Source organism: Xiphophorus couchianus, chromosome 23 (genome assembly GCF_001444195.1).
Source record: "Xiphophorus couchianus chromosome 23, X_couchianus-1.0, whole genome shotgun sequence".
Classification (NCBI taxonomy): domain Eukaryota; kingdom Metazoa; phylum Chordata; class Actinopteri; order Cyprinodontiformes; family Poeciliidae; genus Xiphophorus; species Xiphophorus couchianus.
The window spans coordinates 16,602,241-16,613,384 of NC_040250.1; the positions used below are offsets into that span (position 1 = coordinate 16,602,241).

Below are 11,144 nucleotides of genomic sequence, written 5' to 3' on the forward strand. Positions count from 1 at the left end.
AAACGGGGAGTCAAAATACATCACTTGAAGGGTGGGTGTGTGGGGGGGCTGGAGGTGGGTGTGGGTGTGTAGGTGTGTGTGTGAGAGAAAGAGAAAGGAAGAGAGGAGAGAAAGGGGGGCGCACTGCCTCTGCACTTTCCATTTTCAGTCCTGATTCCGGGTGCGAGGGCGAGGTTATCTTTAGAGATAACCAAGAACTTCGCTACGTTTCATTGCAAATGTTCACCTGACTGAACATCTTTTTTTAAATGTTTTCTTTTTTTTCAGGAAACATTTCCATCGCTTCTCTGTGGCTGAATTCACTCCAGGACCTATTTATGCCGAAACACAATTTGATAGTTTTTTTCTTGTTTGTTTGGTTTGTTTTGTTTTGTTTTCTCTGGGACGTGAATTACTCTCAGAGCCATGACATCATCCTCATTGTTTCCAGCGCATTTTGCTTGTTTGAGAAATTACCTCGAGCACACAAACACAGAAGTAAAGCAAAATCTTAAAGTTAGTTTACATCGAAATGGTGAATTTGTCTCTCCTTTATTCGCAGATGCGTTTCGTGCTGAGGCCAACTCTTCTTAAAACTGATATTTTTGCATTGGAAGTTTGGTCAGCATCGCATAGCGACCAACTAATCCCATTTTGATCCAATAAGTGTGCGCTTGTGTGCATGTGAGTGAGAGAGAAGGAGAGATAGAGAGGGAGAAGGAGGGAGGAGAGGCGGGAAGGAGGGAGGATTGATCAGCGTCTGTTAAAATCTTGTTCTGGTTTTTCTTGGAGTGAGGTCTGTGCCTGCCGACGCGCCTCTCCTGTGCAGCCCCCCTTCAAGAAGAGCTATTTAAAAAAAAAAAAAAACAGACAGAGAGAGAAAGGCAAGAAACCTTTTTATTTTTGAAAAGAAGAAGGATCTGCATAATACCAGTGAAGTGGATAAAAGCGCATGGCTGGATTCTTTTTGCGTTCTCTCGCGTTTTTCCCCTCTGGTGTCTGAATGAAACAGGGAGGCAGAGACATGGGAGAGCAGCGGAGTGTAAGGTTTTGCTCTGTTCTGGGGGTGTCGGTCTGTCAGCATGACTGAGTAAACACCTTCTGCCTTTAACTTTTATTCTTCACAAGCTGGTGAGTTTCACTCCACCGCTTCTTTTTGCAGCCCAGAGTTCCCTTTTCTCTTGGAACGCTGCAGAGACTTTGGTGTTTCACCCCCCAACACACTGTCAGTGAAACTGCCCTAAACTTTTCTGCGTTTTTTTTTTTAAATAAATAAATAAGAAGATCGTATTGCACCCCCCCTCCAAACATTTTGAAGGTGATGTCATCGTGCTGTGTTTTGGCAGGTATTGTGTTGAGAGGGCGCAGAGGGGTCTTCTGCAGCCAAATGGTAACCAGCGGCTGAGTAGAGCCGCAGGGGTGGGGGGGGGGAGAGTCCGGAAAAATCAGGTGCAAAGTGCGGCATGTCATTTCCTCGCCGTGTCGCGGGTGGCTGACTCTGCCACCCAGTCGCAGCTGCTCCCATCATCTCCAGCCACCTCCTTCCTCCATCATCTTTCTTTCCCTTCTATTACCCCCCTAATTCAGGACTGCCCATATTCTTCCATCTGAGCTGGATCGCTCCGGGACCTTATCAACGTCTTCCTGGAACACCGTTAGCGGGTGTCACCTGAGCTCCAGACCCGCTGCGTGGAGGCGCAGAGATGACCGAGATCGCATTGCATTACCCTGCGCCCGCAGAGCCCCATCATCCAGGTCGCAGTTTGCTCCAGCCGCCAGCCCAGGAAACCCGCTTGCAAGAGCTCCAGAACCCGCACAGCTTGGATTAAACCTGCCTCTACTCCCGTCTGTGGATCTCAGCGAGTTCGGTTTTTCCACTTTTTTTTTATTGCTTTTTTTTTTTTTTTCCTGCAGCGCCGAAAACTTTTACGCACTGGATTACGCATCTGTTCCTGGGGGTCAGCTAGGTCGATCGGTGCAGGCAATTTGTAACACGTGAACGCGCTTTCACCTGTTCCGCTTTCTGTCGGGAACGCGCAGCCCATTTGCTGCCCCCGCCCATCTGTCCCACCACCGGTCAGGACGGCTGTTAAAGGTTGCCCGGCGGTCATCACTCACGCCGTCTCGTCTGTGCCATCCACACCGGGAGGACCGGAGCACGCCGCTGCCGCCGATGCCAACAGGAGTGACAACTGACTCTTTGACTCTGGACAGCATCCATCAGGTTCACAGTGTGAAGGGAGAATCTCCGGACTGTCGGACTGGCTCAGACCGAGCGAGGAGACCGTCTCTGGGCCAAGTTCCATAGTGGAGGGGGGAAGCAATGTGGTCCCTTCTTTCCACGTTGACCGTCTTGTAAGTCACTTTTCATCTAATTTCTTTGCTCGGATTCTATTGTTCTGGATAAAGGTCTTAGGAGGGTCAGGGAAACAGATGAAGATGAGGGTTGTAATGTTTAAGGGTTACATTACTCCACAGAAGACATAGGAGTGCAAGGGTCTGTTTTGATTGGCTGACAGTTCAGGGCCATTAGGTCAGAGTCAGGGCCTTGTTGCTCATAAAACCTGCCATAAACATCTTCATCACCATCTGCCCTCACTTTGGGGATGGCCAGGCTCAAAATGGATCAATTTTCCTTTTTATTCAACAAGTGTGTTTTCCCCCGGTTTGGAATCTTTTAAAAGTTACTTAAAAAAACAACAAAAAAAACACAGGCTTTATCTGTAGGACAGCTAAATTATAGAGCCAAGAGCAAATATATGGAAGGAGGATGCAGAACCAGGGAGGGTGTGGAGGGGTGCACATTTGAGATGTTCCTACTCAAAAGTCCGGGGGTTTATTTTTCTTCCTTTGTGTCGGCTGTTCGTCTCCCAGATGGCAGTCATCTTTAGATACTTCTCATTCCTTACACAACCTGGACAGGGTGTGTGCTGCCGTTTGTGTCTCCGTGCCTTCCTCTCACCTAAGTGGCTACATCTGTCTTCTTTTCTTGCCCATACAATTTATTTTTTTCCCCCCACTGATACCTTCTAAGATTAAAAGAAGTATAAATTAATAACTGATGAATGACGGTGCCCCTGGCGGCATCCGAAGAGACACTCTCTGTGTTTAGTCTGCTGCTCTCCCAATCATGTTTTTTATTAATTTCCATCTCACTTACCGGTATATTACCACAGCCACTTTTCATCCTCCAGACGCTGTTTAATCCTCTTGATCACAGGTTTTCAGTTTGGTCTAAACAACCTGTTAATTTCTGTGACTTGCTCAAACTTCTGCTGCGTCATCAGCCTCGAATGCTACTCATATCCCCACAGGTCTAAGCAAAACTCTAAAACGGGGTCTGCTTGCAGCACATTTGAAACTTTTGAACTTTGCCAAAGCCCACTGCTCCAACTTTGGCGTACCACGTAAACCACTGCTACACACGGCTGAAACCGCCACTCTGTGCCGAGTCCCACAGGTCAACCACTCTTCTCCACGCTAGTGCCCAGTCTACAGCGCTGAGGCCTACTCTCCTAACCGCAGCCTCCATATGGTTGATCTGCTGGGATGTAGGTTTATGATGTCAGATGGCTGCTTGTTTTGGCAGTGGGCCCGGGCACATTGGGCTTTCCCTCTTTCTCCCCTACCTCTTTCTGTCCTTATTCCTCTTGAATTTTTTTACTGTGCACTCTCTTATTTTCTCATTTTTCTCATCCCTCCCCCCACTGCCGGCTGATCCCATCTCTCTCTTTCCTCTCTCCTTCTCCTTCTCTCTGTAGCTGGCATAATATGGAGTGTCTGTGGTTTTTGTGGGAGCGGGGGAATCCAGTGCAGAGGCACTTTTCCTACAGCGTCCTCGGCAGTGGTGCAGCCGTGGTGTTTTAACAGCTGAGAGTCCTCACAATGCACAGGCGCTCTGGTTTTTTCGGCTGCACAGGCAAAAAGTGAGGGCCAATGCTCCGCTGCATTTCCCAGGATGTCTGCATCTATTAGGACGACATGGAGCGAGTCAACAGCACTGGCTATGGAGTCTTATGAGACAGAAGATAGAAAAATAGAGGGAAACAAGATGGCCATGATGGTATATTTGTATGAGACAGGACACAGAGACATGTTACGCAACACTAAGCACATGTTAAACCCCTTCCACTTCCACTATTTGCCCCTTTGTCTTCTTGTCTCGCTTTGCACTTTGTGGTTTCACCTCTGTCATTAATTTGCTTGGTTTTCTCCCTTTTGCTTTCAGATGTGTAACCTCAGTGTTTTTTGACCCCATCTTCCCTGCCTCACCTTAGTACATCTGCCTGTTCTTTCAGATGTTATCTCCACTCTCCCATCAGCCCTCTTCAGCTTCATCTCTCCTCTATTTACTCTCACATTATCTTCCACAGCCCTTCTCTCAGCCTGGGCCGCTGCGTACCTCTCGGCCTACCTTTCCTCTTCGCTTTGCTATCTGCCTCTCTCAGCATGTCTTTGCTTAGGCCCAGCTGTCAGCTGTCTGCCCCTCCTGTATACACATATTCACCCTGCACACATCTGCACATCTGTGTGCGTACCCATGACAGTGTGGAGGAGTCACCCTTGCTAACCCTAAACATAAAGAAAGATTGGAGGCAGGGGGGGTTGATAGGAGAAAGGTAGAGCGGAGAGAAATGACGGGGAGGGAGAGATAAACTCGGCGAGCAACAGGGAGGACTGCGAGCCAGAGAGAAAGAGAGAGAAGAAGCATGCAGAGAGATAGCAAAAGATGAGGTGGGGAAAGACAAAATTCATAGAATTGCTTTTCAGCTCACACACTTGGTTTTGAACTCCATCAAGTGTTCAGCCACTAATTCAGAGCTGCTCAAGGACTGCCAAAGGAGATTTTGCAACACAATCACTCCCTTACAAAAGCTGTAAATAACGTGCGATACATTCAAGGTCAAGGTCTACATGTCAATTAGGCAAGAAAGTGAGAAGAATTTTAATTATAAACATAACCAGCTGTTTTTCCTGTAATAATTAAAAAACTTTAACTAGTCGGACAACTAATAGGCTTCAGGTAGACAAAACAAAAGATTTTGTATCATGCCACCATAAATCATTTTTCCACGTCTTAGCTCTTGTTCGCACATATTTCAAGCATCTCCAAATGTAACCACAATCCACCGCTCTCGAAAACCACATCACAGCTGAATGAACACCTGTAGTCCAGCACAGCTGTCTACATACACAAGCGGCCAAATGAGCCAACCCGTTTCCTTAGTTGTCCGAATCAAAAACGTGTTCTACTCGTCTTGGTATGTTTGCCATGTCGTTGTTGGTCCAGTCGGGTCATTTGCAGGCCAGATTTTTGGAAGGGCAAAAGTCACAGATGGGTCAGAAAGTGGGCTCGGACAGGAGGCTGGTAGCGTTACCGTAAACACTGCTCTGGGTGTTGTCTGTCTTTCGATTCCTGGACATCTGCCTGTCCGTATGTCAAGTCGCTGTGCCAGTCTCACGCCCAGGAGTGTGAGTAATCACCCGAGAAGGAAATGAGATGTTGAACAGAGAGAACAGAGGAAGAAAGAAATGGAAATGATGGTGTAATGGCCTAATCTTCCAAAATTTTATATTTCTTAACTCACTGTCTCTACTTTTTCCAGATGTATCCAGATGTTACTGGTGATGTGCAATCCATTGCAGGTGAGAGACAGCATGCATCACAAAGGAGCGATTGTGTAGTGTGAAAGACGTTTTGTATATTGATTTTATGCATAGTTCTTCAAACACCTTCACAATTCTCTGCCAAACTGCGGATGTGCTTGTGGGTGTTCCAGCAGGTACTTGGCGTGGATGGAGTCAACTTCAGTGTGCATGTGGAGAACCAGACGCAGGTGCGAGACACCATGAGTCGGAGACATCACAGAGTCTACCAGCTCTACAGCCGTACGAGCGGCAAGCACGTCCAGGTGTTGGGACGCAGGATCAGTGCCAAGGGAGAAGATGGAGACAAATATGGTAAGACACAAACACAAACGTACAGTGAAAAGCAGAGTAGTAGCACTTAACTACTAAATGTGCTCATGTCCTATTTGCACATGCAGGCTGCCTTGCAAAGTATTCACACCTTTTGAAGATTTTGCTATGTTGAAACCTAATTTTTTATTATTGCTTTTACACATTTTTACTGACAGAACAACACCAAGTAAAAATCAGTTTTGATGTAAAAACAAGTGGACTTGCAGTTTCCTTTCCTTTCCTCATCCTGAGGTCCGTAGAAGAACAATGAACAAACAGCATCATGAAGACTAAGCAGCACTGCAGGCTACAGATAATTTTAAAGCAGAGTTATGAATATAAAACAATATCATCACATTTAAGCGACTCACAGAACACTGTTGAATCCATCATTCAAAACCAGAAGCTAAACACAAGACAACCTTGGAACAAAAAACTTGTTGGAGGCTGTAAGAGTCTTGAGATAGATAGGGGTTGAGATTGAATCTCCCACGATAGCCAGAGCTGGTTCAGATCAAAGCATAACCATATCTCAGATTAGCCCAGACACACTAAAGGCTTGGAAATTGCTGAAGAACCTATTCATGTAACCTATACAATCCATCTTGCAAAAATATCACTCTTCAGATGTGCAAGCTGGCAGAGACATTCCCCAAAAGACTTGATATTAAATAAAAGGTGATTTTACAAAGTACCTACGCAAGAAAGAGACTGAATACACATACATGCCACACATTATTCGGATTTATATTACCCAATTTTAATTTTCCTTATACTTTCCAAAGATGCACTACTTTGTGTTAGTCTGCCACATAAAATCCCATAAAAATACATTGAGGGTTTTGTTTGTAATGTGACAAAATGTGAAAAAGATCAAGGGCTGTGCATACTTTAGTGAGTCACTGTAAGAAGAACAAAGGCTTAAAAGTTGACCAGACCCATGCATCATTGGAGATGCACATAAAAGCACACATGCAGGCCTTCCGTGGCTTTGACAAAGGGGCAGTGAAGCTTGTCTTGGGAGCACAAAGACCACATTGACTGGCTGCAGACTCAGTGATTCACAAGAGAGAAGACACAGAGAGAAAAGGTGTCACGAAAGAAAAAAAGTGTGAGATAAAGGAGGAAGCCTAGCATCGATGCTCAGATAGAGCATCGGACCGAGTGTTAGAAACTCATCTCTTTCATTGATCCAACCATTGATTTTTCATCCTTCCTGTTGTCTCCTCTGGATTTTAAACAGCAGGCTTCCTTTCCCTCCCTCCATCTATCGTCTGACACTTTCTCCGTCCATCCCCCAACATCCTTCATCCCTCCTGCTAGATGTGTAATGATGGCTAAACCATTCTTAAACAGCACAGAATCAATTAAGCCTTTCCATAAAGCTTCATAATTCTGTATGTTGGCACATCCTTTCTATTAATTTCGGGTCAGATATCTGCCCGTTTAGCCCCAGGTACAACACATTCAGAGATGCACCTGTTTTTATATGAACATTTAAAATATGACATGACTAAAAACCAACCAACAATTAGACCAGTAATTTCTGCGTCCGAACTACAGGCACAGAGAATAAATCTGAAAAAAAGTGTATGACAGTACAAAGATGAAGCGTAAGAGCAGAAGGGAGATGAGAAGACAGTTGGGGGAAGAGACATGGAGGGGGCAAGAGGGAGGGAGGTATTGATTTCTGCTGACCCCTTTGTTGACTAAGGTCATCTACGAACCATTTTAGGATTTATTTTTAAACAGGCACAAACACTCTCTAAAGGTGTGTAGTTAGTGAAGCAGCAGCCTGCTGCCTGGAAGGTTGAACACACGTTGTGCACCTGCACACAAAAACACAAAGGGCACAGGAGCACACGCACACGCCTTAAAACAACAGGATCACAGGCACTCAGACTGAGTGTTCTCCGGCTCCCCTTGGCTGCCTTTTTTCTCGGCTGTTATCTTTTTATTTTTCTCAAGGCTCATGTGCAGTCAGAGTTCTCACATCCATATGTGTGATCAACCTGCTCTAATAGCCATCTGTCCTGCCAGAGACATTCACATCTGCCTGAGATTTATTGTACAGGTAATAGGAGCTATGAATCTCCATACTGTGACCCAGAGAAAATGCTTTGACTGGTTTAAATTTAATGTTAGCTGATTAAAACTCATCTTTTTTCCAGGCTATTGACACCATGTGAGATGTTGAACGTATTATTTATTTTGTTATCTTTTTTTATTCTTAATTCTTTTACTCACATGGCTGCTTTATGTATTTTTGATCATTGTTTGTATTTTATTCTGTTTTTGTTTTTCTGTACAGCACTTTGGTACATTGTGGTTTTCAAAGTGCGCTATGAATAAAATTGGATTGGATCATTTGTCTGTCTTTACAAAAAGACAAAATTTATGATATGTCAGTGAGATTTTATGTGATAGACCAGTGCAAAGCAGCATATATTTGTAAATAAAAGCATACAGGATTTTCAAAAGTTTTGCAAATTAAGATTTATAAAAGGGACATGCGTATTCAACCCAATTTAATCCTCTAAATAAAATCTGGTGTAAGTGTTGAACTTCAGAAGTCAACTAAACCATTTACAGAGTTCACCTGAATGTATGTTAAAATCACAGTCCAGATAATGAGAGCATTAATCAGAAAAGCCCATGAGGTCCGTAGTGACTCTTGAGAATCTGCAGAGATCCACTGCTCAGATGAGAAAATCTGTTGTTAGGACAACTATTAGTTGTGAACTCCACCAATCTGGTCCTTATGGATGAGTGGCAAGAAGAAAGCCATTGTTGAAAGGCAATTAAAAGCCCTAATGATTGTTTTACATCTTAAGAGGAAACAGCAAACACACCGAAGGGGGTACTCTGGCCAGATGAACCCAGAACAAAGATTTGACCTATGTGGAAAACCTCATCTGTGGCGGAGAATTAACAATGCATGTCACCCTTAACACACCATTCCAGTCTGCGGTTGTAATAAGACAAATGTTCCAGTTATATGGAGAGACTGAAGACTCTGTTTTAGGGTGTGAACCTTTTTTACTTTGGATGTCAGTTAAGTTCAGATGTTTGCTATTGTAATAGATCACAGGAAGCCCTGAACAAAAGGAGATCAAAAGTTTTGGGTTTCTCATATCTGTCAGATTAAATGAACAAACATTGGAAATCTATAGCTTATTAACAAAGAGGTTCATGCAGAATTTTTCCACACACATTCATCTCTAATGTCTGTCTGTTTCTCTGTCTGTCCCTTAATAAGCCCAGCTTGTAGTGGAGGCAGACACCTTTGGTAGCCAGGTGAGAATCCGAGGCAAAGAAACCAACTTCTACCTTTGCATGAATCGACGCGGGAAGCTGGTGGGAAAGGTGAGGAGTTGTCTTATTCAGATGTGTCAATAAAACATTGTCTCCAAACGTCCTCACAGGTCTCACTTTATGCCATTGTGTATATACCTGTGGTTTTTCTGCTCTTTCTCAGAAGGCCAGTAACCGAAGCGCTGACTGCGTCTTTGTGGAAATGGTCCTGGAAAACCATTACACAGCTCTGATGTCTGCGCGCTACACGGGCTGGTATGTTGGTTTCACAAAAAGGGGGCGTCCTCGCCGGGGACCCCACACGCTCCCCAACCAGCAGGACGTACACTTTATGAAACGCTTTCCGCCAGGGGAACAGCCTGACCTCACCACACCCTTCCGTTTTACTACCATCAGCAAGCGGGTCAAAAGGGTCCGCACTACTGGGACACGCTAGTAGTGGCTAACGCTAGCACCCACAGTTTTGAGGAGCACAAGCCTCACCCTGAGCCTCCAAATGGCTAACCCAGTCATCTCTTCTGTTGCACTCGACTGATCGTCTATCCCTTTGATGGGACAAATATTGACCAGAAACCCAATGAATCATTAATGGGGTTCAGCTTTAAGAATCCTAAATCAACACTCATAGCACCTGGTTAGTCACAATTTTGCTAACCTTTTGTTTCCTTGGACCAACTGGACTGTATCTCCAGTAACGCTGGAAACTCAGAAAGAGTGACAGAGAGCCTTAAGGTCAGTTGAAGTCCAAGGCACAACAAAGGCCTTGAATCCAGAACCACATAAACCACATCCCAACCCTAATCCTGTCTGGAGTCCACGTGGACTATGTCAAGTGTGGGATTGTAACTGGACCATACAGAGAACGTATAGTTGGGGAAAGACTAGCTGAACAAGACAATGAGTGCTTAGCCTATAACAAAGGGAAAATTGGGACATGAAAATGTTCTAAAGGATACAGAGATAGTGATCCGCACAGATCCAGAGGACATTTAATGAACTGTTGACATGTGGCGCACTTATCTGTCTCACTACTAAACTGGTGGGAACCTGTGGGACTGTTGGGCAAAAGGCAGGACATAAAGGATGAATGAAGAAATATTAGAGTGAATGACACTGAATATATGCATGTTCTTGAGAGGCTGACAAGGAAATGTGTATTGCATGAGTGCTTGGAGATAAAAATCACAAGAGGTTCTGGAAATGGACCGTGCTGTCCCAGGACTTCTCGATGCAGGGACCGAAGCTTTAAGAACTGGAATGTACTTAATAAACCAAGCTGCACCAAATTCTGCCAACAACTCACTGCAAACCAAACCAACTGCAACTAAAGACAACTGGAGACTTTCTTTATGATTCCTCCTCTTTCTTTGCTTCCCCCAAGGACACTACATCCACAGCTTTAAGGTGCAGAAGGTGATGAGTGCTTGGCTAAGCCCAGTGGGGAGTGTGCCTTCTCTAATAGCATCGCTATAGAAACGACCCAGGGGATGATGCTCCTGTGAGATACCGTGGATACAGAGTGCTGCTACCAGGACATTCAGTGGGATATCCAAAGTCTCATGCATACACACAAGGGAAGAAAAATTAAAGGGAACAATTTATTGAAAGTATAAATATATATATTATATATTAAAGAAAGACAGAAACGTAAATAAGCAATCTTACTATGATGGTTACTATAATTATTACGATAAAATTATTTCATTTATTTATTTCAGCTCTGTGTGCAGCAGTCTTTCTTGACTCAGTAAACCTTTCAGAAACATTTCAAATGTCTCCCAGTTTCTTTTAAGCAGCTTCATCACTTTATCATTTCATGCCAACACAAATAATTTGCAAACATTTTTTTAAACCAAGTTGCCATCCATCGTCTAGCTTCATTCATTAAT

The 11,144-nt window shown here is 44.3% G+C and overlaps 1 protein-coding gene across 3 annotated transcripts; it reads left to right on the plus strand.

The window, feature by feature from the left end:
• The first annotated feature begins 745 nt into the window (after positions 1 to 745).
• Positions 746 to 11,027, plus strand: fgf18a (fibroblast growth factor 18a). Of its 3 annotated transcripts, none has more exons than XM_028008219.1 (5): positions 746 to 2,334; positions 5,586 to 5,625; positions 5,760 to 5,940; positions 9,200 to 9,306; positions 9,422 to 11,027. In XM_028008219.1, exons 1-5 carry the CDS (start codon positions 2,303 to 2,305, stop codon positions 9,689 to 9,691), a joined length of 630 nt encoding a protein of 209 aa, XP_027864020.1. In that variant the 5' UTR covers positions 746 to 2,302; the 3' UTR covers positions 9,692 to 11,027. The 3 variants fall into 3 exon arrangements, with proteins under 3 accessions (XP_027864020.1, XP_027864021.1, XP_027864019.1); XM_028008220.1 differs by having other exon boundaries at positions 747 to 2,334; positions 5,763 to 5,940; positions 9,419 to 11,027; XM_028008218.1 differs by having other exon boundaries at positions 749 to 2,334; positions 9,419 to 11,027.
• The last annotated feature ends 117 nt before the right edge of the window (positions 11,028 to 11,144 follow it).